General features: G+C 43.1%; 2 protein-coding genes across 8 annotated transcripts in view; one reads left to right on the plus strand and one right to left on the minus strand.

Annotated features, from left to right (window-relative positions):
• Positions 1–24,953, minus strand: part of LOC140556458 (engulfment and cell motility protein 1) — a 27,425-nt gene continuing 2,472 nt past the window's right edge. The window contains exons 2-9 of one of the 4 annotated variants that reach the window (XM_072680414.1): positions 17,574–17,659; positions 10,503–10,638; positions 7,440–7,588; positions 6,744–6,856; positions 5,789–5,896; positions 4,942–5,024; positions 3,528–3,605; positions 1–1,603 (exon numbers count right to left, since the gene is read on the minus strand). In XM_072680414.1, the coding sequence (XP_072536515.1) occupies positions 1,382–1,603; positions 3,528–3,605; positions 4,942–5,024; positions 5,789–5,896; positions 6,744–6,856; positions 7,440–7,477 (642 nt within the window). In that variant the 5' untranslated portion in view covers positions 7,478–7,588; positions 10,503–10,638; positions 17,574–17,659 and the 3' untranslated portion in view covers positions 1–1,381. Of the gene's footprint in view, positions 1,604–3,527; positions 3,606–4,941; positions 5,025–5,788; positions 5,897–6,743; positions 6,857–7,439; positions 7,589–10,502; positions 10,764–17,568; positions 17,660–24,953 lie in introns of those variants that run through there. The other 3 variants (XM_072680413.1, XM_072680415.1, XM_072680412.1) reach the window with 3 other exon arrangements.
• The window catches only part of fxyd6l (FXYD domain containing ion transport regulator 6 like), a 23,760-nt gene continuing 23,298 nt past the window's right edge, over positions 24,492–24,953 (plus strand). The window contains exons 1-2 of one of the 4 annotated variants that reach the window (XM_072680416.1): positions 24,492–24,581; positions 24,672–24,710. The gene's annotated coding sequence lies outside the window, so the exon portion shown is untranslated. Of the gene's footprint in view, positions 24,711–24,953 lie in introns of all 4 variants that reach the window. The other 3 variants (XM_072680418.1, XM_072680419.1, XM_072680417.1) reach the window with 3 other exon arrangements.

The raw sequence follows: 24,953 nt of genomic DNA on the forward strand, positions 1-24,953 counted from the left end.
TTTGAAAACAGGCATGAAGTCCTTTATTTACCAATGCAGAATTTTGGTGTACAAATGACAGTGGCCGCTTTCTCTGACTGATGTCAGTCAGTTACTGGGCTACTGACCGACTAACACTAACATTCAGCTCTACATACAGCTTCTGCCAGAGCTATACAATGATAACATTAGCACAAGTAAAGCCCAATCTTTAAATCTGGACATTGAATTTCCAGTCCTGGATTTTGTTCTCACTGAAAGTTAAGGGAGCAGTTAATGTAATTGATTGGCTACGTAGTGTCACACCTACCAAGGGTTATGAAGTCAAGGAATGGAAACTGGAGTCCAGATTTGAAGACCTCTGAAGTAAACCAATAATTCTGCTCAGTGTTTGTTTTGACCCTGCAGTGCTCTGACTGTGCTAGCTAATGCATCTTAATGTACTGGATTAGGAGTCGCAGCAGTTCTATTGCTGAATCTGAACTCTGGTTTCACTGGTTTGAGGAAGGTCCCACCCATAGCTAAAATGGAGAGTCTAAATGGCTCTGAGTTTGACCGTCTCCCTGTTCCTGCCTATAGGTAGGCGGTATCAGTGTGGTGTACAAGGGTTGGTTTAGGCTCAATCAAAAATGGTGATATGGGCATTAAGTTTATTTTTTATGATGGAAAGAACCCAAAGAAAGTCCTGGGTCACGCTGCCTTTCATCAGCAACCGGAGCCTGAGAGAGCACATTTGGCCTTGCTCTCTCTGGGTGGATAGATGTCTCTCTCTGTCCCTACATCACTTCTCGGGGAGGCTGGTTAGCTGGGTACCCAATTTTTTCCTCCGAGCATGTTGGTTGCCTGGTGGCAGTTTGAAAAGAGGTGGTGGCTAACGGTGCATGTGTTAGTCCTCACCCTCCCAGTGCAGAGAGCATTACGAGTGGAGACATTGGAGTGGGAAAAAGGTTCTGACTCAAAACAGTTGAAGAACCCTTTTGGTGCTAGATATAACCATTTAAAAAGGATCTATATAGAAGTCTCTGTAAGAGACTAATCCACTAATCAGAATAACCCTTTAAATGAGGCAAAGCATCCAAATTGTTCTTTGAATCATCATAGTTCTCTAGAGCAACTGTCTTTTTTGAATAACCCTTTTTCTAAAAGAGTGTAGCTGAGACTTTCACATCTACAGAACATATATTATGGTACATTCTTTTAAAAAACAAACAAACAAACAAAAACAAAAGAAAAATAAAACGACACGTTTGAGAAGGGTCAGGATTCAGTCATGACGTTCCAGCCAAAATCTCCTCCAAGTCTTTTAGATATGGCAGAAACGGAGACACTCTAGCTTGTCCTGGTGCTTTCTCCAGATCAGAGGATGAAAAGGAATGCAAGGGTCTCCTACAACAGCCCACTTTCAAGTCTGCTGTTGGGTGTGCTGGGTGTAGTCGTAAACAAAGTCATAATTACTTGGCTCTTTGGGGACTGGAGGAGGGGCTTCGGGAACCTGAATGTTCTCAAGGTCCAAAAGGCGCAGTTTAATCTCCATCGAAACCAGAGTGTCCATGTCTGATTTGGTGAGATCGCTCGTCATCTCCTTCCCCAAAAGCGCGTTCAAGCCGTCAATCCAGATGCAGTACTTGGCGAAGGGATTTCGGCACACCAGAAACGACATGTGAAACAAAGTAGAATATGATTAGATTTAAGAATTAGATCTGAAAATTAGACATGGAGAAGTCTGAAGGAACAGTGGACCCAACGCCCAACCCAACACCTAGCAGTGGCCCCAAAAAAAGCCCTGCCCCACCCTGTTTCCTGTTTCCAACACACCTGATTCATCTAAAAGGCTCATTAACGATCCCTTTTAGGGTTGCAGGGGGTTCTGAGAATCCACTAAAATGTGAAGGACAGGGTGCCTCCACGACCAGGATTGAGAAAAACTAGATTAGACCAGTGGTCTGCCACCTTGCTCAGAGTTTTGGGCCCCGTTCACACCTGGCATTAGCATGCATCCTGGGTGATCCAGTGGCCAGCACAAGGTACAGGTGTGAGTGTGGTAAAATGCATCTTGTAAGTTTACAAACTTCACTCAAACCACACTGGGAGGCGGTCAGAGGCCACATTGTAGTCTGAACGGCAAAGCATCTCCATGCGTCAATGTCAGGAAAGCACCACCCACATCAACCGCATCACTGCAGCAACCGTCCACATGGCTTCATATCATAATGAACTTTAAAAAAAAAACGCTAGCCTTTACCATTAATGTGTCCCAAATCAACCAGTTTCTTCCACCTGTGGGTTAGCATTCCCAGTCATTTTGACTCTAATGCTTTACAGTCTTATCGTATTCAAAGTGAATGCAGTCTGACGTAGGCTACTGCTGTGGACAACTTCTTAAGGTGCCTTCAGGACCAGAGCATAGCTTAACTAGAGGTGTGAAAACGCTCTGGTTCGAATCAGTTTAAGAGTTACATACAGGAAGAAGGTCCTGTGTTCTGGACTATCACATATTCCCATATATTTTGCGTGGCGCAACGGCAAAGATGCCATTTGTTCATAGCTCTCTGTTTGCTTTTTTTTTTTTGTTCTTTGTATTTGTTCATTAACATCTGCCTATAGGAAACTTTAGGACTTTACAAAGACCACCTCTTGTCTCTTCTCAGTGCGGTTGTTTTGGTCCGCATCCGAGTGCGATTACTGGTTCACACCTGCTCAAACGAATCGCATCAAGAGTGAAAACAAACCAGATTTGGGTTGGACTTGAAATCTGTAAGAAGGTAGCTCTACAGGAGAAGGGTTGAAGACCACTTGTTTACAAACTTCAACCATTGCTAAACTTTCATTAAAGTTCTTCCAAGGATATTTACAAAATTCTATATATTTCAGTGAAAAACACTTTAGAATTTGGACCAGACTCATAAAACTCAATAAGAGTCATCATTATAAAATCATTGTGGTGGTGATCAAGGCATGCCCTGTTTATTTAACGCTGCAGTATTTTCAAAATCTAATGAGCTAAAGTACACCTTGTCCAAGTTTTTGCAATAATAAAGTAACAGGATATTGGGCTAGAAGGGTATAAAGCCCCCCAGCATTGAGCAGTGGAATGGTGCTCCATCCAATACTTTTGGGATGGGTTGGAGGGTTGAGAGTGAGGTGGGGTGGCGATCATCCAACATCCTGTCCTCACAAATGCTTGCTGAATGCAATCAAATCCTTATAGCAATGCTCCTAGAAAAATAATACTAGAAAGCTTCCTGTGGGTAGCAGATACAGTTACTCTTTTAAACAACCTTGATTTTTGGAAGAAACAAAGAACAAGCAGGTGTCCCAATACATTTGTCCAAACAATATTTGTTAATGTCCAGCACTCAGTACCTGTGGAGTTGCTAACTTGGCAATGCAATGTGAAAGAAAATCAAAACTCTCTTTGATATAAATGCAATAAATAACTGAAGAAACATATATAGTTCGAAATATGGGTAAACAATCCACATCGACACAGTATCCAGTGTATAGCAATGACCAATGAGTGAAATGTACCATGTAAAAAAAGTCATTACCTCATGTTTGTCAGGAGCAATGAAATTCAAATACTCGTCCGACTCGTACAGGACCGAGAAAGCCAGTTCTGGCACCTCCTGGACAGAAGAAGAGCAGTAATGAATTCACGTTAGGCCTCCCTGTCTGACCTCGGCCTCCTCCCACTGTCCCCATTAGCACTTTTCCTACAGGTGCAGTGCCACACCAGATGGCAGCCCTGTCACCATTGTGCATGCCTGCCAAAGTCACTCCCCAGGAGAGGAGAATAAGTTGGGAAGGTCAGTCAAGTTTTACTGTGGTGTTGGAAGACAAAGGCCAAAACAAACTATTGCCCTCTTCACTGTTTATCTCTGCTGTACAGTGCTGTGCAGAAGGCTGAGGCTTTAGCAAGTGTTCATTTCTTCAAACAAGCTCAAACTTACAATAAATGGCCAGTATTAACAGTCCCCATCCAACACCTAGTTCATTTAATCAGTCCTTCATTAAGGCGGCTGCAGTTCTCCTGGCCAACAACAATGCCAGCTAACAATTTTTAGTTGCCCGGCCCTGGGGACTATCATATGTGCTTAAGTGATGAGGATCTTTTTTGAGTGCATGAACTAACCTGCATGCATTCCGAGCCAATTTTCCTGCCACACTTGGTAGTACAGGACGGGAGGATGCTGTACAGTAATTTGGCAATTGGTACGCAACACGGGGCATAAGGCATTCTGAGATATAGTCCACACAAGTCCCATCCTGATGCATCCTCGATAACACGGGCGGAACAAGAACACATCCGGGCATTCGGCCTATACTTGGCTAGACAAGACACGCAAATTGAGAATCGACCACCTGTGGGTTAGCATTTCCAGTCATTTCCTTTCTGATGCTTTACGGTCTTATCGTATTCAAAGTGAATGCAGTCTGACGTAGGCTACTGCTGTGGACACTTATGATAAAGAACCCTAAAGGACCAGCTTCCTAAGGTGCCTCCAGGACCAGAGCATAGCTTACATGCTTTCCCACACAACACAAAAAGATCAGTGTTGTTGGGTAGCTAACCACATCCAAAAAAGAAGAGCAACTGTGTCTATTGAAGGTTGAAGGTGCTACATTTAAAACATCCACCCAAATAGCCATATGTCTGCTCTTACCGTTTTGTAGAGACTATCGGGTTAGACATTAGCCTAAAAGCTCCATGATGGGAGCCATTTCTCTGGGTAAGGATGTTGTGGTGTTGGTTTCACCTTCACAAAATGGTAAGAGCAGACGTACGGACATTTGGGTAGATATTTGGGTAGATTTTTAGATATCTACATTTGGGTAGATATCTATAAACACAGCTTGGGTACTACAATATCCCAGTTTCCTGGATATTGTACTGTATATAATTTTTCTCCCCTACTGAAACTTTTTCTTTCAGTTTGAAGTTCCAGTGTTGTGCAGCTTTACCTTATTCTGCTTTAGTGCTCCCTTCTCCTTCATGTGAGGGCAGTCTTTCCCAGTTATCACTGCCTTGATATCTGCTACTGCTACTGAAGAGACACATGAGGAGGTAGATACTGTTAGTCTACACAGGGTCATTTACAGTCTACATATATTTGCTCATTTAATCCTACATTGCAGAGACAGCATATGAAAGGCTAATGAAGAGTGTAAGTGTAAATTCTCAAACAATCCTAGCTGGGGGAAAAACAGCCTGGCCTAGCTGGTTGACCAGCTTAGCTCTTGACCAGCAAAGGCTATGTTTTTGTTTGAGTTTGATGGTTTAGCTGGTCTACCAGCATGATCAACCTGATAAAGCTAGACAACCAGTATGGTTCGACCAACGCAGCCAAGCTGGTTGGCTAACATTACCAGAATAACCAGGCTGGTCGACCAGCATGACCGAAATCAGCTTGCTTATTGACCAGCTTGCTTACCAGTATGGGTATGTTTTTGCCTGGATGACCAGCTTTTAAACTTCCTTGACCATTAAAGACTAGCTTAGGCCATCTGAAGCCAGCTACCAGCAAAAGTCTGATGTTTTTAGCTATGCAGTGGTAGCTATTTCTGTGTGTCATAAGCGGTAGAAAGCTATTCATGGCATATTGGGCATGATAAAGATTACTTAACCACTTAATGTGGTTTGAGGTAAGTGTGGTGTTTGCACCACAGGTTGCCAGGTTGGTCATTTGTACAAACTGACAAACCACATTAGCTTCATAGCAGAGAGGAAAAACTTTGGACGTCAAACCTTTGGACTACATAGCTACAATGATTTTTATATAATTACACAGATGAAACCATAAGGACTCACATTTCTCCTGGAGAGAGTCGTGGGGTATTTGCCCTTGTGAGAACTCTTCCACATCCCCATAGTGCAGTACTTTGTGGTTCGGGGACAGGCGACAATACCAGAATTTATCTGAAGTAAAATAAAAAAGAACGATACAGCATGCTGATGTATGTAATGTAGAGCTTTTTGGCCATTGGACTACAGACGCTATATTTGGTGGACGCCAAACACTGCATATCACCACAAACACACCATGGCAGCATCCGGCAGTGGGGATGCTTCTCGGCAGCAGGGTAGAAGAAGTAGATACATTAAAATATAGGGAAATCCTGAAGGACTGTCTGATTCAGTTTGCAAGAAAACTACGATTCTCTTGTTTTTTTTCCCCAGCAAGACAATGCGTCGAAGCAGACGGCGAAAGCTACACAGAAATGGTTTAAAGACAACACAGTGTTTGTTCTGGAGGGGCCGAGTCAAAGCCCAGACCCCAATCTGATGGACTTTTCAAGCTGTTCAAGCCTGATCACAGTACAACTGATCAGAGCTTGAGCAGTTTTGCAAAGTGGAGTAGAGTAAAATTACAGTGTCCAGATATACAAGCCTGATTGAGACCTATCCACACAACCTCAGTGCTGTGATTGAGGCCAAAGGTGCATTTACTTAAATCTGACTTGAACATTCTATATTGTTATAATTGAGTTTAGTTTATTTTCATAAATTCTTGAATAAAAAACCATATATTGACTTTGATTCCAACTCTAGGCACTGTATTGTTGCGATCATTCAAAAGCCTTGTATATCCATTGTTTTTGACATCATTTGGCAGTCGTTCTTTACATTAAGTTAAAATTGCATGACCTTTATTTAAGTTGTAAAGTTGTATTTTGGAGATTCTAAAGTAAATTTACATGGAAAACATGAAAAATCAAAGTTCAAAAAGGGTCAAACGGATGGATGAGACGGGCAGGTGGCTCACCTTGTCTGCGGCGGGTGCTGATCTTTCTGAAGCAGGTGCCTTCACACAGCCGGTTCAGTCTCTGCTGTTTGATCAGCTCGGCCACCTCTGGCTGCAGCTTCTCCCGCAGCTCCCTTACAGCCGTAATACAGCCATAAATATCAAGGGTATGATGATTCACAAAGTACCACAAAGTTTCCATACAACAAAAATAAAGAGTTTTGAGCACTGGAATATTTGAAATAAAGCCACAAGCTAACATAAATGCTGACATAGACTCTTTCCTTGGATAAAGGGCTCCTCAAATACATAACAAAAACTACAGCAGTGGCAAGAAAAATGGATTTCAATAGCACCATAGGATATTTCTGAAGTCTTATGACCATAACACCATAAAAAATAAACAATTATTCGGAGCAGTGCCTTAAAACAGTGGTCACCAGCCCATGCTCCAGAAGATCTGCCTTCCTCTGAACTGATCCATCTATTAATTACTGCCTTCAGACATTCCTCGTTCACTGAGGGAAGTGTATTGAATCTTGAGTTGTGAAACCTGCAGGGAGGTAGATCTCCAGGGCAAGGGTTGGTGACCACAACCTTCAAAGATCCACCTCTAATTTCACTACAGAACCCTCCAAATGCTCCAAGCAGACCAGTCTGTCGACAGACTGTTAATTAAGTAAGTACAAGTTAGTAGAGTAGAGAGAGAGAGCTTACTGCATTGGCCGTGATTTCGACTCGTCCTGGGTCATCATCTCCACTTTCAGTATGTTGGTTAGTGTGATAGGGGGATCTTGGACTCCGTCTGCAGTTTTAATCCTTGCCGCTGACGTCCAGATGAGCCGCTGTCTCTACAGCATCAGCATCTACACAAAGAAAATAAAGTCAATTTGGACACCTTCCACCTACCTCCAAAACCACACCCAAAAAAAACGCTAACTAGCTTATCATTAGTATTGGTATTGGTCACTTCCAGCGTAAACCGTATCTGTTTGGTCCAAGCATCAGCAACTTAATCATACATGAGGTTAATTTGTATTTTCTGGATCCTGACCGCTGGATTGAGCCTGTCCGGTTTAGGGATTTTGCCAGCAAACGCTCTTATTTAAAGGGCCTCCTTGTTCCCAGTGGATCCTATGCCTAAGAGCCTGTAAATATGAATCTCAAAACTGGCTGATTATCAACAACCTAAATGGGTAGAAGGGGTATCCTACGCTGTTTTGTGGTGAAGATAACACAATCTGAGCATCTGGGACTCTGATCAGATTAGGATCTGGATTATTAATAGGGTTATTAAACTCTGTGATCGTACACTGATCTGAGCATATTTCGATTCAGCTCACTTTCTGTGAATACTGTCCTGCCGTGTTTCATAAATTGGCTCAGTGGAGCATTAAACATGATGCAGATATTACAAGCCACAGAGCAGGGGGTACTTTGGGGACTGGCTCAGGAGAACTGGTCGTCTCTTCAGGATTAAGGCATTGATCTCAGACATGGGCCTGACAGCCTAGAGATAAATGTGCTGCCAGCGAGAGCCAAATGAAGTTCTACATTTCTCGAGAGCTGAAAGTTCTGACTAATGGGCTGAAGGATAGTACTGTGGCAGAAAATCTCTTACTTGTTTAACCTAGTAAACAAACATCCTGCTGGAGGAGGCCTCTGACATCGGGGAATGTCAGTTTCTAGGTGGGTGACACACTACCTAAATTTCTAACAGATGTCCACAGGAATGGCTGGACCATGGGGTTCTGTATTGGGGTTGAACATTGTGCAGAACATCTGCCCACCTGATTGGCTCTTTAATAGAGTTCATCCTAGTGCCGTCAATGTGATGGGAAAGACATGGCTCATCAGACCAGGCGACATTCTTTAATTGCTCCAAGGTCCAGTTATATTACTTGTGAGCCGGCTATAGGCACTTTAGCCAGTGGACAAAGATGGCACAAGATGACTTGTGTGGTTGAAACCAGGTGTGAGAGCCTGCATTGCTCTTGTGCATTGATGAGCCTTGAGCACCCAACACCTCAAACCCAGTGGTCTGGTTTTAACGGTTAGGCCAATGTAAGAGTCACTCAAATTTACAGCCAGTCGCTGCCCATTTTATCATCACATCTCTGAAGGACAGGTCAGTATAGAACATCTACTCCACATATCACAAACATTAAACTTGTCTTTGAAGTCCTGTTGACTTTCAGAAGATCTAACAGGCTCCAGTGATAGAAATTACACATTTTTGGAGAAAATGAAGGCAAAAAACCCAGCCACCAAAGTGATAAATGTGAAAACAGGGCTCGTCAGGCCATGCCACCTTCGTCAGTTGCTCCAAGGTCCAGGTATGTTACTTGTGAGCCCGCTAAAGGCACTTTAGCCAGTGGACAAGATGACTTGTGTGGTTCAGACCAGGTGTGAGAGTTTGCATTGCTCTTGTGCATTGATGAGCCCTGGGCACCCAACCACTGCGGACCCCAGAAGCCTTCAGTTTTGGAGATGCTCCAAACCAGACATCTGGTTATAACGATTTGGCCCCTGTAAGAGTCACTCGAGTCTTTACACCTGAACATTTCTCCCACAGCTAACATGCCATCACCAGTGTGGTGATGTGGCTTACATAACTATCGAAATCATTGCCTTCAGAACAATTTACATATGATATCTGTATATTCTGGAAGACCTGGTCACTGCTAGGTCATGTTAGGTCATGTAAATCTGTCTATCAATTTTTTTTGTACTTAAACATTTGATTTAAGGGGCCCTGAGTGGCCCAGCGGTCTAAGTTCAAATCCAGTGCCATGCTGCTTTGCCATCGGTGGCCAGAGTCCAAGAAAGCACAACTGCCCGTGCCCTCTCCAGATGGGTAGATGGCGCTCTCGTCCCTTATCACTTTGTTAGCTGGTGCTGTGGAGCTGGGGACCTGTCGCTTTCCCCTGAGCGCGTCTGCATCTGCGGCAGTTTAAAAAGAGGCGGGGGCTGACTTTGCATATATTGGAGGAGACACACTCCAAGTGTTGAACGGGTGGGTTAATTGGCAGTACTACATTTTAAGAAAATGGGAAAAAAATAAATTTCTCTTGAATTTCATTTTAATTTGTTTATTTATTTATTTGTTTAAATTTAAGTGTATTGATTATTTTGCTTTCACCTCCATGTACCTTTCCCTGTTCTCTAATCTAAACGATATAGAATGTGACCTGATGCACCCCCAAAAACAGTCAAAACTTAATACAATAATATTAAACTACGAAATCACTCAAATAACCATTTGAAGCACCTTTATGTTTAAGAGTGTAAAGTAAACCTTTACTGGCAGTGTTCATAAGGCTACACAACACCTACATTAGCCTTTCAAGGCAACTGACAGGTAAAAAAGGTAAAAAAAAAAAAAGGTATATTCCAACGCTTGGATAGTTGTTAGATGTATCTATATCAAAATTGACCAGAACAGCTTTTGACCAGAGCAGCCTCAACCAAATGAGCCTTGAATGCTGAATGCTAATGGTGGTGCATGTCACTTGGTGTCTTACAGCCTTACGAATGCAGCGCTTTGGTGAACTATTGCCATTCTCATTTGGAGATATAAGCTTTTGACATGATGGAATACCCTGTGTTGGCAAGTCAGGTTGAATGAGGCCCAATGATGATGAAGACCACCAATTACTATGAACGCTCAATCTTTTATAGAGTGCACATCAGTCATATAATGGCCAGTCACTCAGAGCACAAGTGGACTCCAGCTCTTGTCGTGTGGTTGTGTGGTATGCTGATGGAGCTTGTACTTACGTGCCAGTGTCAGAGCCATGTCCTCCCCCCGCCCCCTTCAGCGGCTGCAGTCACATGTGTTAAGAGAATGAGGTGGATAGTGCTGCCAATGGACCTTGGGTGCTGGCCGCCTAGAGCAGAAGAAGCGGCAGATGGTCTGGACCCAGGAGAGGTGATTCAGAACAGAAGTGCAGTCAGTGAGAAAGCGCGAGAGAGAGAGAGAGAGAGAGAGAGAGAGAGAGAGAGAGTGACTTCTCATTGGCATCCAGACACAGTTCTGATTCATAAGCATGCAGCCTTCCTGATGTTTATATGAACAGTAGGACTGCGCTGATAGGACAGTCGCCTTTGTGGCGCCAGCCAATGAACGGCTCGCTGTGGTTACATGGCTAGTTCAAGAAGGGAGGGGAGCGCAGGCATGGATGGAGGATGGAGGGATGGGGGAAGGGAAGGAGCCAGAAAGAGAGGGAAGCGAGGTCTGACTTCAAGTGGTGTAAGCTACCTTCACAGGGTTGGGGAACAATGTTGCTGTTTCTTCTCCTCCATCAGAGGAGAGGTCAGCCTCAGACCCTGCCCAAATTGCCTGCACAAAGACGCCTGCACTCAGGCAGCACAGGGAGCAGCCGGAGACAGCATCAGCATCGCTCTGTATTCGTCGAGGCGAAGGCCAGGGGTGCCGTCATTAGAATTCCGTTGCCGTGGCAACCGGTTCACGGCGGCCTGCCGGGGTTGGTGGCGGGATTGAGACTCTCCACCCCAGTCTGACAGAGCTCGAGCTGCCCACCCTGTCACCCCACTCGCCGTGACCCTCCATTCCTTCCGTCTTCCTCCCTGCGCTCCTTTATGCAACATGACAGAACCCAACGGGAGGTGGGACCTGGGGGGGGGGGTTGCAGACAACGAAGAGGGTTTGCCTGGTAGACCACCTTATCTGTTGAGTTTCAGGTTTAAGATTAGCTTTATGTTTCAGAACGATGCCATTGGATTCAGTAGGGCAGGGGATATGGGCCTATGTGGTGTGCAGTGGCATGCAAATGCTTGGGCAGCCTAGGTCAAAATTTCACCATGCGCCATGAGCACCATGCAAAATTTCAGGCATCCCAAGCGATTTGAGATTTGAGCTCTCAGATAACTTCTCAGACCTTAATTAGCTTGTTGGGGCCACGGCTTGTTCAAAATCCTCGTTAGAAAAGGGCAAGTGATGCAAATTCCAAAGCTTTATAAATACTCAGACTCCTTAAAACATGTCCCAACAATCACCCACCCAACATGCTCAAGTGGGTCTCACTTTGTCTCTGAGTGGGTTGGTGCATGTGTTGTTACAGGACTTCCCAACTGGGCCTCATTGATACAGCCCACCTTAATCTCACATAGGTCCCATCTGGGCCCCATATACAGTGTACAACCCCTCCTGGTCTCATCACTGACCCTGGTGGGATCCTGGTGGGCGTCCATATATGGGGCCAACATGGAACCCATGGACAAAACCTTCTGGTTCCCAGTCGGGCCCATCATTACAGCCCACCTTAATCTAGTCCCACCTAGATCCCATCAACTTTTTGGTTCCAGGTTGAGCAGCAGTCATGGACTCCTCTAAGCAGATGCCTACTCTGAACATTAAAATAATGCCCACAAAATAGGAGAGGACCATCTAAACAGGCATGAAGCATTTTGGAATCATGTCCTGTGGACTGGAGAAAGTTTGCAGAGCCAGTGGCAAAATAAAGGGAAGAATGGATTCCACTTAGTACCAGCAATTAATGGAAGCAAAAAAATCACAATGTCTGTTAAAAAAACTAAAGATGAAAAGAGGATGCCTTCCACAGCAGGAAAATGATCCTAAACATACCACAATGGACTACCTTAAAAGGTGCAAGCTGAAGGTTCTGCCATGGCCCTCAACAGTCCCTAAACATTAACTTGCCATCAGCAGCCAGGGCCCGAGAGAGCAAAATTGGCCTTACTCTCTCCGGATGGGTAGATGTCTCTCTATCTCTCCTTACATGGGTCATCTGGTAGCTGATGCATCAGAGCTGAGTCCGCAATGCTTTTCTCTGGGGGTGTTGGTTACCTAGTGACGTTGCATCGGCGGCAGTTTCAAAAGAGGCAGTGACTGGTTGCACATGTGTCAGGCCTCATTTTCCCAGTGTCAGGGGCAATACATGCAACGAGTGGGAGTGGTAATTGGGTAAAATTGGAAATTAGGGAGGAAAACTGTGAAAACTATTAAAGAAATGGGTTATCTTTAACTGTTCAGAACATACATTTTAACAAGGGGTGAAATCTTCTTCTCTAAGCCATGTTTTGCCTATAGTGGACATCTCTTTTAATCCTCCAGACAGACAAAGGGTACACAACGGGGATGTGATCGGTGCTGCTTGCGTGTAGCCACTGTATGGGGGCATCTTGGCCTGACAATGGCACAAGAGACCCCTTTAAAAACACAAATGACCTCCATGAACAGATACGCTTTATAATGTAAACAACTACCAGTGTCTCTCGTGTTCAAGCTCGTGTTTCATTTTACTTTGGACCACAAAAGGAAATAACAGCAGTTTCTATGTTGGCACATAGGGTACGTACTAAGTAGCTGTCTTCTAGTAGTACCTCAAGTTGACTCCCCTCAACGAGGCAGAGGCAGAGCCGTCACAACATCTTAACTCTGGCATTTTCACACCATATCACACCTACTCACTTCAAAGTTACATTGCAGTTGTTCAGACTGCTAAAGGTCGATTAATATTCCTGCCCAGACAGACATAAGCACACACTATAGGTCCGAAAGTTTGTGGACACGCTGTATTAGGTGCACTCTTAGATGTTCTAAACCACTGGCAATAGAATGGGATGCTCTGGACTAGCCACACATGAGCCATAGGTCACTGTGCCCAATGCCAAGAGTGGGCTTGAAGGGTATAAAGCCCCACTCAGCATTGAGTTGTAGAGCAGTAGAACAGAGTTCTCTGGCGTGAAGAAGCTCCATCCAATCCAGTACCTTTGGCATGAACTGGAGTGCCGTTGCAATGCAATCAAACCCTCAGAGCAACGTTCATCTAATCTGTACATCTGGCGTACAGCCTTGAAGCCGCAACTGCCACAAGGCCTCAGGCAAAGCAGAAATGCAAAAGTGGCGTGCTTAAAGCACCAAATCAAAAACGGGCTGTGCTGCCGTCTCCATGCTCGTGTGTGCATGACTGAAGATGCAACCCTGAGCATGAATTATGCACAAGCGGTGACATCAGCAGAATAGAAGGAGTATGAAGGCCAAGGATTTAGTATAGTGTTGAGAAAAGAGTGGACATCAAAGGGGACGTGAGGCCTCATCTTGACATCCTCGACTTCAGTCGACTCGACTGATCGGATGCTTTTTGAAATAAAAGGTTTTTAAGACTTTTCTTCTTTGGTCTACAATAAGCATTTGCCCAGTAGATCATGTCTCATTATGTATATTATCAGCGTCTAGTTCACAGGACAACAGTTGTCCGGGTCCTTTGGTTGGACAGGGTTTCAAAAAGCAACATTATGTAGCATTATGTGAGACATTTTACCAGAAATCTACATTATCCTTCTAAAAACCGTAGGGAATCTTCTTTAATCTGAACATTAAGTCTTCTGGAGGATGTGTTAAACTATAAGAAATGCAATATCATCTTTAAAGCTTAAATAAATTACTGTCATAATTAGCTTAAATGATTAAATATTCAAATTCAAAATGTTTTCCTCCCCAATTTTAAATTAACAAAACCCACTCGTTAGTACACTCCCCCCAACCCATGTAAAACTCCCAACACTGGGAAAGGTCTGGAAAGGACTGACACATGCCTCCGACACATGCACGAGCAGCCACCGCCTCTTTTCAAACTGCTGCTATAAGCACCGTCACCAGGAAAGCGCCGGGTACCCAGCTATGATGCATCGACTAGCAGCATCAAGACTAATGATGGGGAGAAAGAGCGCCAAGTACCCACCTGCTCACAGAAAGAGCAAGGCCAATTGTGCTCTCTCAGGCTCTGGCTGCTGATGGCAGGCAGCATGACCTGGGATTCGAACCAGCAATCCTCAGTCATAATTGGAATAAAATACATTTTTAATTTAATTTCGATTCTAAAATATCAGGTTGTTTCTACTTCTGTTTCTATTTCTCTCAAATAGTCAGTTTTTCTATTCCAATGTCCTTTGTGACGGGACTGACAGTGATTTAATTAAACATTCCTATTTTAATTTCTCATTATGAGGTTCATGGTAATGAGACTATTTTTTATCTATCTATAAGCATATGCATACTTTAATGCATGCATAACATTAATGTTACATGGGTTTTCATTTGTAAGGCTCTGTCACATGGCTACATTAGGTCTTCTGTGACAGGGCCTGTGAGTGTTCAATCTGCAACATGCTAGCATTAGCCATGTCACCCCACTGCTGCGTTCTCTTCACTGTCTTCCTGTAGCTGCTGCCCGCATCAGATTCAAAACCCTGACTCTGCTCTACAAAGCCAAGAACAGACCAGCCCCTCCGTACTTGATGACAATGGTCTAAAGCCGATCCGCACCAAGAGCCCTTCCAGCTTCAAGTACGGCTCGGCTCGACCCGCCATCCCTCAAAATCCACGGAAGACAAGCGCCCAGGCTTTATTCTGTCCTGGAGGCTTTATTCTGTCCAGGCTTTATTCTGTCCTGGAGGCTTTATTCTGTCCAGGCTTTATTCTGTCCAGGCTTCATTCTGTCCTGGAACCAAAGTGGTAGAACGAGCTTCCCCTGGGTGTCCGAACAGCAGAGTCCAACACTTGCTGTCTTCAAACCCAGACTGAAGACCCACCTCTTCAGAGAATACTTGGGCGAATAGCAGAGTACTATGGTCACCTTATTGACTTGTTTACTAGTGTTTACTAGTGTCTAAGCTTAGAGATATCTAATGAACTATTAGTCTATTCTAACTGGCTGAGGTTTTTCTTGGGTAAATAGTAAAGACTGTAAGTCGCTCTGGATAAGAGCGTCTGCTAAATGCCTTAAATGTAAATGGAAATCATAGCTTTCAGCATGCAAGCAATGAATTTTAGAAAGTGTTTTAATTTTATTTTACATTTTGAAATGTAAGAAATTAATCTTATTTAAAATATCAAAGAAAAGTGTTATTTTTAATCTGTGGAAATCAAGCTCTCTTTTTACTCTAAAACCCTAGACCGCCTTAGTTTCCAAATCACTCCTGCGCTCCTGACGTAAAACCAAATTCCAAGTTTGACTAATTTTATTGCATTGAGTTGGAAACGTGATGGCAGATTAACCAGGTTAATTATCAAGGTGAACCAGTTACAGTTATTATCTTGGATCAACAGAATGGGCTCATTCTGAAAGAAAGCCATTAAACTGTATGCAAATTCTTTCCATAATTCAATAAAGTTTAAGTAGATTGTGTACACTTTGCTTGTAAAAGCCATTAACACTTTAAAGGTCTCATGTCTTCATTATCTGCACAGTAGCTGTTCCCAATTTCTCAGCCACAGCAAAACATCCCTCTGTCATGGCAAAAGAGACAACTGGAAACACTTCAAAGTTCATTGATCCTTTTCTCAAATTTCATCTCTGATCCCGAGTTTCCTCTCTCGCCAATCTCTCTTCGGTGATGGTGTTAATGCATACTGATCTCAGAGCTCAGTGAAATATTCATTTCATGCTTTGACTCTTCAGCTCCCCCGGGGCCCGAATGTCTCATGTCTCGTTAAGATTTTGTGGATTTTTGTTCAATTATTCAGTAATTTTACAAGGAGCTGCCAGCGGGAATACTTCAAGGACTGGAGCGCAACGCCAAATCTAGCAGTGTGTCCTTGCACTACTTCAAAAACTAGCAATCGATACCCTTTGCACGGTTATTGTCCTACTTGTACATTTTAATTGCAATTAATTAATGAATGTAGCTATAAAGGCAACACATTAAGGGCCCTCACAGGTACGTTGGTGGATGTAAAGGTCTGGGATACATGTTAGATGGTGACTGAATAGTGTGTTGAGAAATGGTCAGGTGTGAAGACCATTGTGCCAAATAACCAAAGCGGCAAGGCTGGTGAGGTGCTCCTAGTCAGCAGTAGTGAGTACCTACCAACAGTGGGCGAGTAGGGACAACCCACAAAACAGCAACTGATGTTAGGGACCCAAGACTCATTGGACCTAGGAGCTGCTGTGGCACAAGTCCCAGAACTGTTCAACCCCTTAGACTATGTAAGTAAGCTCCCATAATGGCATTGCTGTCATAATTAATATCAGTTACATAGGCCCTATAATAGAACCTTGTGGGACTCCACAAGACAAGATATGCTAAGATATGCAAAAGTGCCCATAATAGTTTCAGCATTATGGTTAATAACAATATAAAACCCAGGATTCATGGTGGTTGGTCAATCAGAGCAACATACAGTGCATCAAACCCCAGTTTGTACTGGAGACTGGTCCGAGCGCCCATGCTTACCCTTGTCAGCCTTACATATCACCTACAATGGTGGAATTTTATGGGCAAAGGTTTGTGCTCCCTGCTTATGCCTTTATGCTAGTGTTAGTAAAGTAGCAACCCCCTTGCAACCATGTGGGATAGCTTCTGGACACATAATCTGGGAGGTTTCTAAAGGCATCAGCAGATTTACTTACTGGACTTACAGAGGTGGTAATAATAATAATGATAATAATAATAATAAGAAGAATAATCCAATAATTCTTTAGATAAACCCTTACTCTGAAGCGGACCCAGGAACAAACGTCAGCATTGGGAGTAAAAAGTATGTCAACAGTGCATTAATCTAGCAAATCTAGCCTATTCTTTTGGAGGTGAAGAAATCAGCACTGTCCTACTTACAACAGCGGAGAATGAAACTCTACTTTAAAGTCGGTGTCAGAATGATAGACAGGCGGAGGGTCTTCATGACATTCCCTGCTGACATTCCTTCAAGTTCAGAGCACCAGCACTAAAAGGACATTTTGAAATTCGGCCCGCATAAAGAGAGATGCTTTAATCAGATTCCTCTGCCTGGCATTCAGAGGAGCCGAGAGACTAGCTGGAGACACATGTGGATGCAGTGACCAGAAGTAATGGAACTTACGTAACTCAAAGATGGGATGTGGAAGAAACGCATGCTGCGGTCGCTCAGCTGCCAAAGAATTCCCTCGAGATCTCCTCCGTTTTCTGACCTGCTGTGGAGAATGTGGAAAGGAAAATTTTAGACATGACAAAACCATTTGTAAAATTACTGACTTGTATGGCCTACATTTATCTTTGGAGCGATTTTTGATTAAATAATAAATGACATGCCCCAATTCACTGAATGACTGTAAACATATGGAATACAATGTTAGGTCCTGAGGAAAATGCAGTGGGCCTTAATTGAGTTGTTGGTGATTGAATGTTGCTAGGTGGTTGCTATGGTGTTCCTAAGCATGGTATAAAATCCTAGGTAACTGCAAAGGGGTTATCATGTGCCTGCTGCGGTTGCTCTTTTGGCCAATTTCCAATCGAACGTGGGAATAAATCAGCTCATTCGAGTGGTTTACCTGAATAATTGCTCTGAATCGAAACATGGTTGAGACTCCTTGAGGTTTTGGAAGTGAGCAAGCTCGCTGCCTAGCACATTTTTGTGGTTCTCCTGCTTTGACACACCCATGCTAGCTCAGTGTGGACTTGTCACTTAACATGCATTTGTTGGGAGCAGGTAGAGCACTGAAATGAGCTGAACCGTGGGCCTTCAGTACCAGGGTGTGGTGACCACTGCTCTAAGGAGCCTCTAGTGGTCACATCCGCCCAGATAGAAAAGATAAAAATATAGACTAGGACGCCGTTTCTAATAATATTTTATAAGGTTAAACTTATAGCAGCAGTAAGAATCGCAAAGATGCTAGTGAAAGATTCGATTTGAGCAGATGTTTGAATCAGTTCGATTGATTCTAACACTATCCAAGCACCAGAAGACTTTGACGAGACTCGTCCCATCATGCTCCTGGTGAAAATTTACAAGAAGAGAAACTGTTGAACAGTGGAGCAGAAACATTAGCAGCTTTTGGCCACAGATGCTCGTGTGTGTGCAGTATGTAGAATATGTAGTGCAGAATATGGAGACAACCCTGTGTGCTTCCTGTTTGGTGCTGGAGAAAGCTCACCCATTGGCTACTCATCATGTCCACACCACAATTGGCAAGAGCTAAGAGAAAAGGTTAAGACAGAGAGTTAAGATAGCTATCCTGACCACCTTACACCAAATGATACCTCATCACTAGGTGCCCTTAAAACTCTCACCTTTACTCTCATCTGTTTAGTTTAGCTTTTGGTAAGTAATGTTTCCACTTACATAAAGGTTGGGGTTCAGGGGTTCACGGACACAGGGAATTGTAGTATACTGAGATGCTGGAGCTGTCGTTTCGCTGCTTACACGTGATCACTGATGTAGATGGACGCAGATGGACGCTAGCGTTTCAGGGTGCTCCCATGTCTGTGTTACCTTCTGACTCCCTCCTTTTAACTAGGCTGTTATAGTCACACATGCCGGAGTCATCAGACACATTCTGATACTGCTCAACATTCTCTGCCCTCCATTAAATTCATTCAGAACTAACTCCGTCTCTTTACCTTCTCAGAGTAAATGGTCACTCAGCCCGACCTGCTGGAAGACTGCCCGCTGAGGTCCCCTCTACCTGAGTCAGACCAGTTGCCACCTACCAGTACAACCAGCAGGCCTGGCCCCCACCACCCATTCCAGACCAGTGGCATACCCTCCTACCACTGCTACCTGTCTAATGACCATGTTAAAACCTAAATGGACTCTTAACTATCTGCCACTAATAAAATTACCACTATTAACCATCATTACTCTGACCATCACTGCCATGACTTTAAGTTAAGTTCTACTACGCCATGATTAATATATTATGATTATGATCAGAGCAGTTCAACAGTATAGATGGTTTGGTAACTTTTATCAATAATTTAGAAATCGTTCTGATCAGAGGAGGATGGGTCCCCCTTGTGAGTCTTGGTTCCTCCCAAGGTTTCTTCCTGATGGTAACTGAATAGTGTGTTGGATGTGGGAGAAATGGTCAGGCGTGAAAACCAGCGGTAAGGCTTGTGAGGTGCTCCTGGTCAGCAGTAATGAGTACCTCTCAGCAGTGGACGAATAGGGGCCACCCACAAACCAGCAACTGATGTCAGGCACCCAAGACTCATTGGTGCGTGAGGGCAACATCTGGTCCAAACTGAGAGATGAGCTGCTGTGGCACAAGTCCCAGAACTGTTTAACCCCTAAGACCCTGTGTGCAAGCCCATCACAGCATTACTGTCATAATTAACATCAGTTTCATAGGCCCCATAATAGAACCTTGTGGGACTCCACAAAATGCAAAAATGATAATAGTTTTAGAAATAGGCTTTATAACCTACTGTGCATCAAACCCAGTTTGTACAGGGCTGTGGAACTGCATGCTTACCCTCGTCAACCTTAAATAGTGCAGACAATGGTGAAATTTTACGGGTGAAACTCGCCTTTACTCTCTTACCCTTAAAATCAAGTGTTTTTCATGGTTTCTTCCATAAAGGCAAAGCTTACATATAGAACCAAAACAACTGAACATTTTACAACGTATTTCGTCAACATATGAGATATATCTATTGCCCTGGCTCAACTCTCTCTTTCCCGCTATCTCTCTCACTATCTCGTTTTCACACCATCCTGCCTGTACCTCCCCCCAGGATCTCACAAGCACACCTGCCCACCTGCTGGAAGACTGCCCGCTGAGGTCCCCTCTACCTGAGTCAGACCAGTTGCCACCTACCAGTACAACCAGCAGGCCTGGCCCCCACCACCCATTCCAGACCAGTGGCATACCCTCCTACCACTGCTACCTGTCTAATGACCATGTTAAAACCTAAATGGACTCTTAACTATCTGCCACTAATAAAATTACCACTATTAACCATCATTACTCTGACCATCACTGCCATGACTTTAAGTTAAGTTCTACTACGCCATGATTAATATATTATGATTATGATCAGAGCAGTTCAACAGTATAGATGGTTTGGTAACTTTTATCAATAATTTAGAAATCGTTCTGATCAGAGGAGGATGGGTCCCCCTTGTGAGTCTTGGTTCCTCCCAAGGTTTCTTCCTGATGGTAACTGAATAGTGTGTTGGATGTGGGAGAAATGGTCAGGCGTGAAAACCAGCGGTAAGGCTTGTGAGGTGCTCCTGGTCAGCAGTAATGAGTACCTCTCAGCAGTGGACGAATAGGGGCCACCCACAAACCAGCAACTGATGTCAGGCACCCGAGACTCATTGGTGCGTGAGGGCAACATCTGGTCCAAACTGAGAGATGAGCTGCTGTGGCACAAGTCCCAGAACTGTTTAACCCCTAAGACCCTGTGTGCAAGCCCATCACAGCATTACTGTCATAATTAACATCAGTTTCATAGGCCCCATAATAGAACCTTGTGGGACTCCACAAAATGCAAAAATGATAATAGTTTTAGAAATAGGCTTTATAACCTACTGTGCATCAAACCCAGTTTGTACAGGGCTGTGGAACTGCATGCTTACCCTCGTCAACCTTAAATAGTGCAGACAATGGTGAAATTTTACGGGTGAAACTCGCCTTTACTCTCTTACCCTTAAAATCAAGTGTTTTTCATGGTTTCTTCCATAAAGGCAAAGCTTACATATAGAACCAAAACAACTGAACATTTTACAACGTATTTCGTCAACATATGAGATATATCTATTGCCCTGGCTCAACTCTCTCTTTCCCGCTATCTCTCTCACTATCTCGTTTTCACACCATCCTGCCTGTACCTCCCCCCAGGATCTCACAAGCACACCTGCCCACCTGCTGGAAGACTGCCCGCTGAGGTCCCCTCTACCTGAGTCAGACCAGTTGCCACCTACCAGTACAACCAGCAGGCCTGGCCCCCACCACCCATTCCAGACCAGTGGCATACCCTCCTACCACTGCTACCTGTCTAATGACCATGTTAAAACCTAAATGGACTCTTAACTATCTGCCACTAATAAAATTACCACTATTAACCATCATTACTCTGACCATCACTGCCATGACTTTAAGTTAAGTTCTACTACGCCATGATTAATATATTATGATTATGATCAGAGCAGTTCAACAGTATAGATGGTTTGGTAACTTTTATCAATAATTTAGAAATCGTTCTGATCAGAGGAGGATGGGTCCCCCTTGTGAGTCTTGGTTCCTCCCAAGGTTTCTTCCTGATGGTAACTGAATAGTGTGTTGGATGTGGGAGAAATGGTCAGGCGTGAAAACCAGCGGTAAGGCTTGTGAGGTGCTCCTGGTCAGCAGTAATGAGTACCTCTCAGCAGTGGACGAATAGGGGCCACCCACAAACCAGCAACTGATGTCAGGCACCCGAGACTCATTGGTGCGTGAGGGCAACATCTGGTCCAAACTGAGAGATGAGCTGCTGTGGCACAAGTCCCAGAACTGTTTAACCCCTAAGACCCTGTGTGCAAGCCCATCACAGCATTACTGTCATAATTAACATCAGTTTCATAGGCCCCATAATAGAACCTTGTGGGACTCCACAAAATGCAAAAATGATAATAGTTTTAGAAATAGGCTTTATAACCTACTGTGCATCAAACCCAGTTTGTACAGGGCTGTGGAACTGCATGCTTACCCTCGTCAACCTTAAATAGTGCAGACAATGGTGAAATTTTACGGGTGAAACTCGCCTTTACTCTCTTACCCTTAAAATCAAGTGTTTTTCATGGTTTCTTCCATAAAGGCAAAGCTTACATATAGAACCAAAACAACTGAACATTTTACAACGTATTTCGTCAACATATGAGATATATCTATTGCCCTGGCTCAACTCTCTCTTTCCCGCTATCTCTCTCACTATCTCGTTTTCACACCATCCTGCCTGTACCTCCCCCCAGGATCTCACAAGCACACCTGCCCACCTCACCCTGTGGTTGCAGCCTATTTCCGGAGAACCTCGCTGTCCACACTGATCTTCTCATCCAACCTGGGAACAAAGCCTAAATCTCAGGCATACACCAGCTCTTCCCTTGCTGTGTAACTGCTTTCTCTGGTGCCAGTCTGTAGTCCACCTTAACTGCTGACCACTGGGTCAGACATTCAACTCAAGCACATATAGCGAATATAGGCCGCACTGAACGTCTGCACAAAATGTTGGAAGTCAACCTCTACTTTTGCTATTGCTAGATTAGTGACGCATGAAGGTCTGCATGTGTTTTGAGCAGGTTGAGATGTTTTTGGGTGCATAAGTACAGAGATGAGATTGGAGACAGACCAAGTCCCATGATTGTTAGCAATGTCCGCCTTCTGCTCTAAAGAAGCACATGTGAGATAGCAAAACATAGCAATAAAGTGACGTCAGCTCTCCTTCCATTGACCAGTTGGAACACAGTGTCAGTGGTGTGTCCACTGCCATGTCACCACATCTTTAAATGAACACTGTAGAAAGAGTTGTATAAAAACCATATACAATCCCAGAGTACCCCCATGTGGACCAACATAGAAATGCACTTATGCAATGCGTTCTGGCCCAAAACAGCTAGTTATCACATCTGGGGTGTTGTGTAGGGTGGGGTTTGAACTCAGCATTGCTCACAGCCGCAGTTCATGACCTTAAGTTTTTAATGGTCATAATTATCATGCAGATAAACGGTATCCATTATCATTACATATTATTATTATTATTATTATTATTATTACTAATGTCTTTATTATTTTTTTTTTACTTTTGTATGCTAATTCTCATTTATTTTTAAGAATAGCAAGTCAAATCTATTAAGAAAATATGTTTTGACCTACGAAGTCAAAGTTTTGAGACACTGTCATTAGTAGTAAGTCAAATGTTTAACTTTTGCGAAATAGCAAGACAGCAAAAATATTAAGAAATACTTTGGCACTGTACTTCAATGATTTTTTTCAATTATTCTTTAAATTATTTTAAAATAGCAATTCAAATTTGTAAGAAAATAAGTATTCTGGCAAAGTAATTCAAACGTTTAAGACAAATCAAATCACTTATTTCAAGAAAATAAGACAGAAAGAAAATGTTTTAATAAAATAAGTCTTTATTTTGGCACAGGAAGTCAAAAAAAAGTCACATTTTGGTTTAGTAACTCACTTTATTGAGAAATGTCATTACTTTGATAATAAGTGATAATAAGTCAAACACATGAGAAAATAAGTCTTGGCATACGTAGTAAGTCAAACATCCGAGACAAATATTAAGAGTAAGTGAAAATATTGAGACAGTAAGTTATTATTGTTTTTAATAGCAAGTCAGACTTTTAAGAAAATTAAAGAAAATTTATTTTGGCATCGTAAATATCATCACAATCGTAAAAAATCAAAATTCTTTATTTTATCACTGTAAAAATGTTCATAAAATAATTCATTATTATTCATTTGTTGAGGAAAATACGTGTCATTTGATCCCATTCGAATTGTGATAAAAGCAGCCGTTGCTTTGTCAAGACGTTTGAGGAAGAAGTCTTTATTGTGGCGCAGTAAGCAAAAATCTGGTGGGAAAAAGAGAAGTAAATGTTTTTATTTTTTTTTTTTAAATAGGTCCTTATTATGGCATAAGTTATATGATTACATTTGAGGACATTTAAAAAAACACGTTTATTTATTCAAATAAAAAATGTCAAGAAATAAGTATTCATTTTGGCCTGAATAATATGAGTCATTATTTCGAAATATCGTCATTTTAAAGAAAATGCGTTTATTTAGGCACGTATGTCAGTAAAAAAAATATCAAGAAACAGCAGCAATTGTGTCAGTAATTGTGTATTATTGGCTGCCAGAACCAGAAAAGTTCTTTTAATTATTTATTCTTTTATTTATTTATTCTTTTAAATATGCATTTTTTATCTTTCTGTAATTAGGCACACATAAGGTAATGTATAATGGGCTCAGCAGACTTCCGCATTACTTGCTATAGCGGTGATCCCCCCCACCCCCACCCTTTCCACGGTTTGGGGTCCTGCGTGTTCTGCTGGACTAGAGCCGAAGGAGCTGCAGGGTCGTTAGACGTTGAGGTTCGCAGAGATAACGAGAACCCGTCAGTAATAAGTCGTTTAAAGAGTTAATAGCAGACGTGAGTAATTTGAGGTAACTCAGGCTTAACTCCGTGCTTTGCCTCCTTCAGCAGATTTCTCCCCACACTGAGGGTAAAGTGCTGCACCAAGTGGTGAGTTTTCTTGTTATTTGATTTTTCAAAGCCTATTGTTTAACTTATCCGTCTATTTCGGCGAGTTGTTTGTAGCTAAATGTAATTATTTAATTAAAGGTAACTTCGGCTGATTTATTCGACAGCCTCTGTTCGAATTGGCCGTTCCACCTTAAATGGTGCAGCAGTTGCGCTCTGGCGCCCCAGACGCTAGAATGCAACTGCTGCTCCATTTAAGGTGGAACGGCCAATTGGAAGAAGACG

The sequence above is a fragment of the Salminus brasiliensis genome, chromosome 5, assembly GCF_030463535.1.
Source record: "Salminus brasiliensis chromosome 5, fSalBra1.hap2, whole genome shotgun sequence".
NCBI lineage: Eukaryota > Metazoa > Chordata > Actinopteri > Characiformes > Bryconidae > Salminus > Salminus brasiliensis.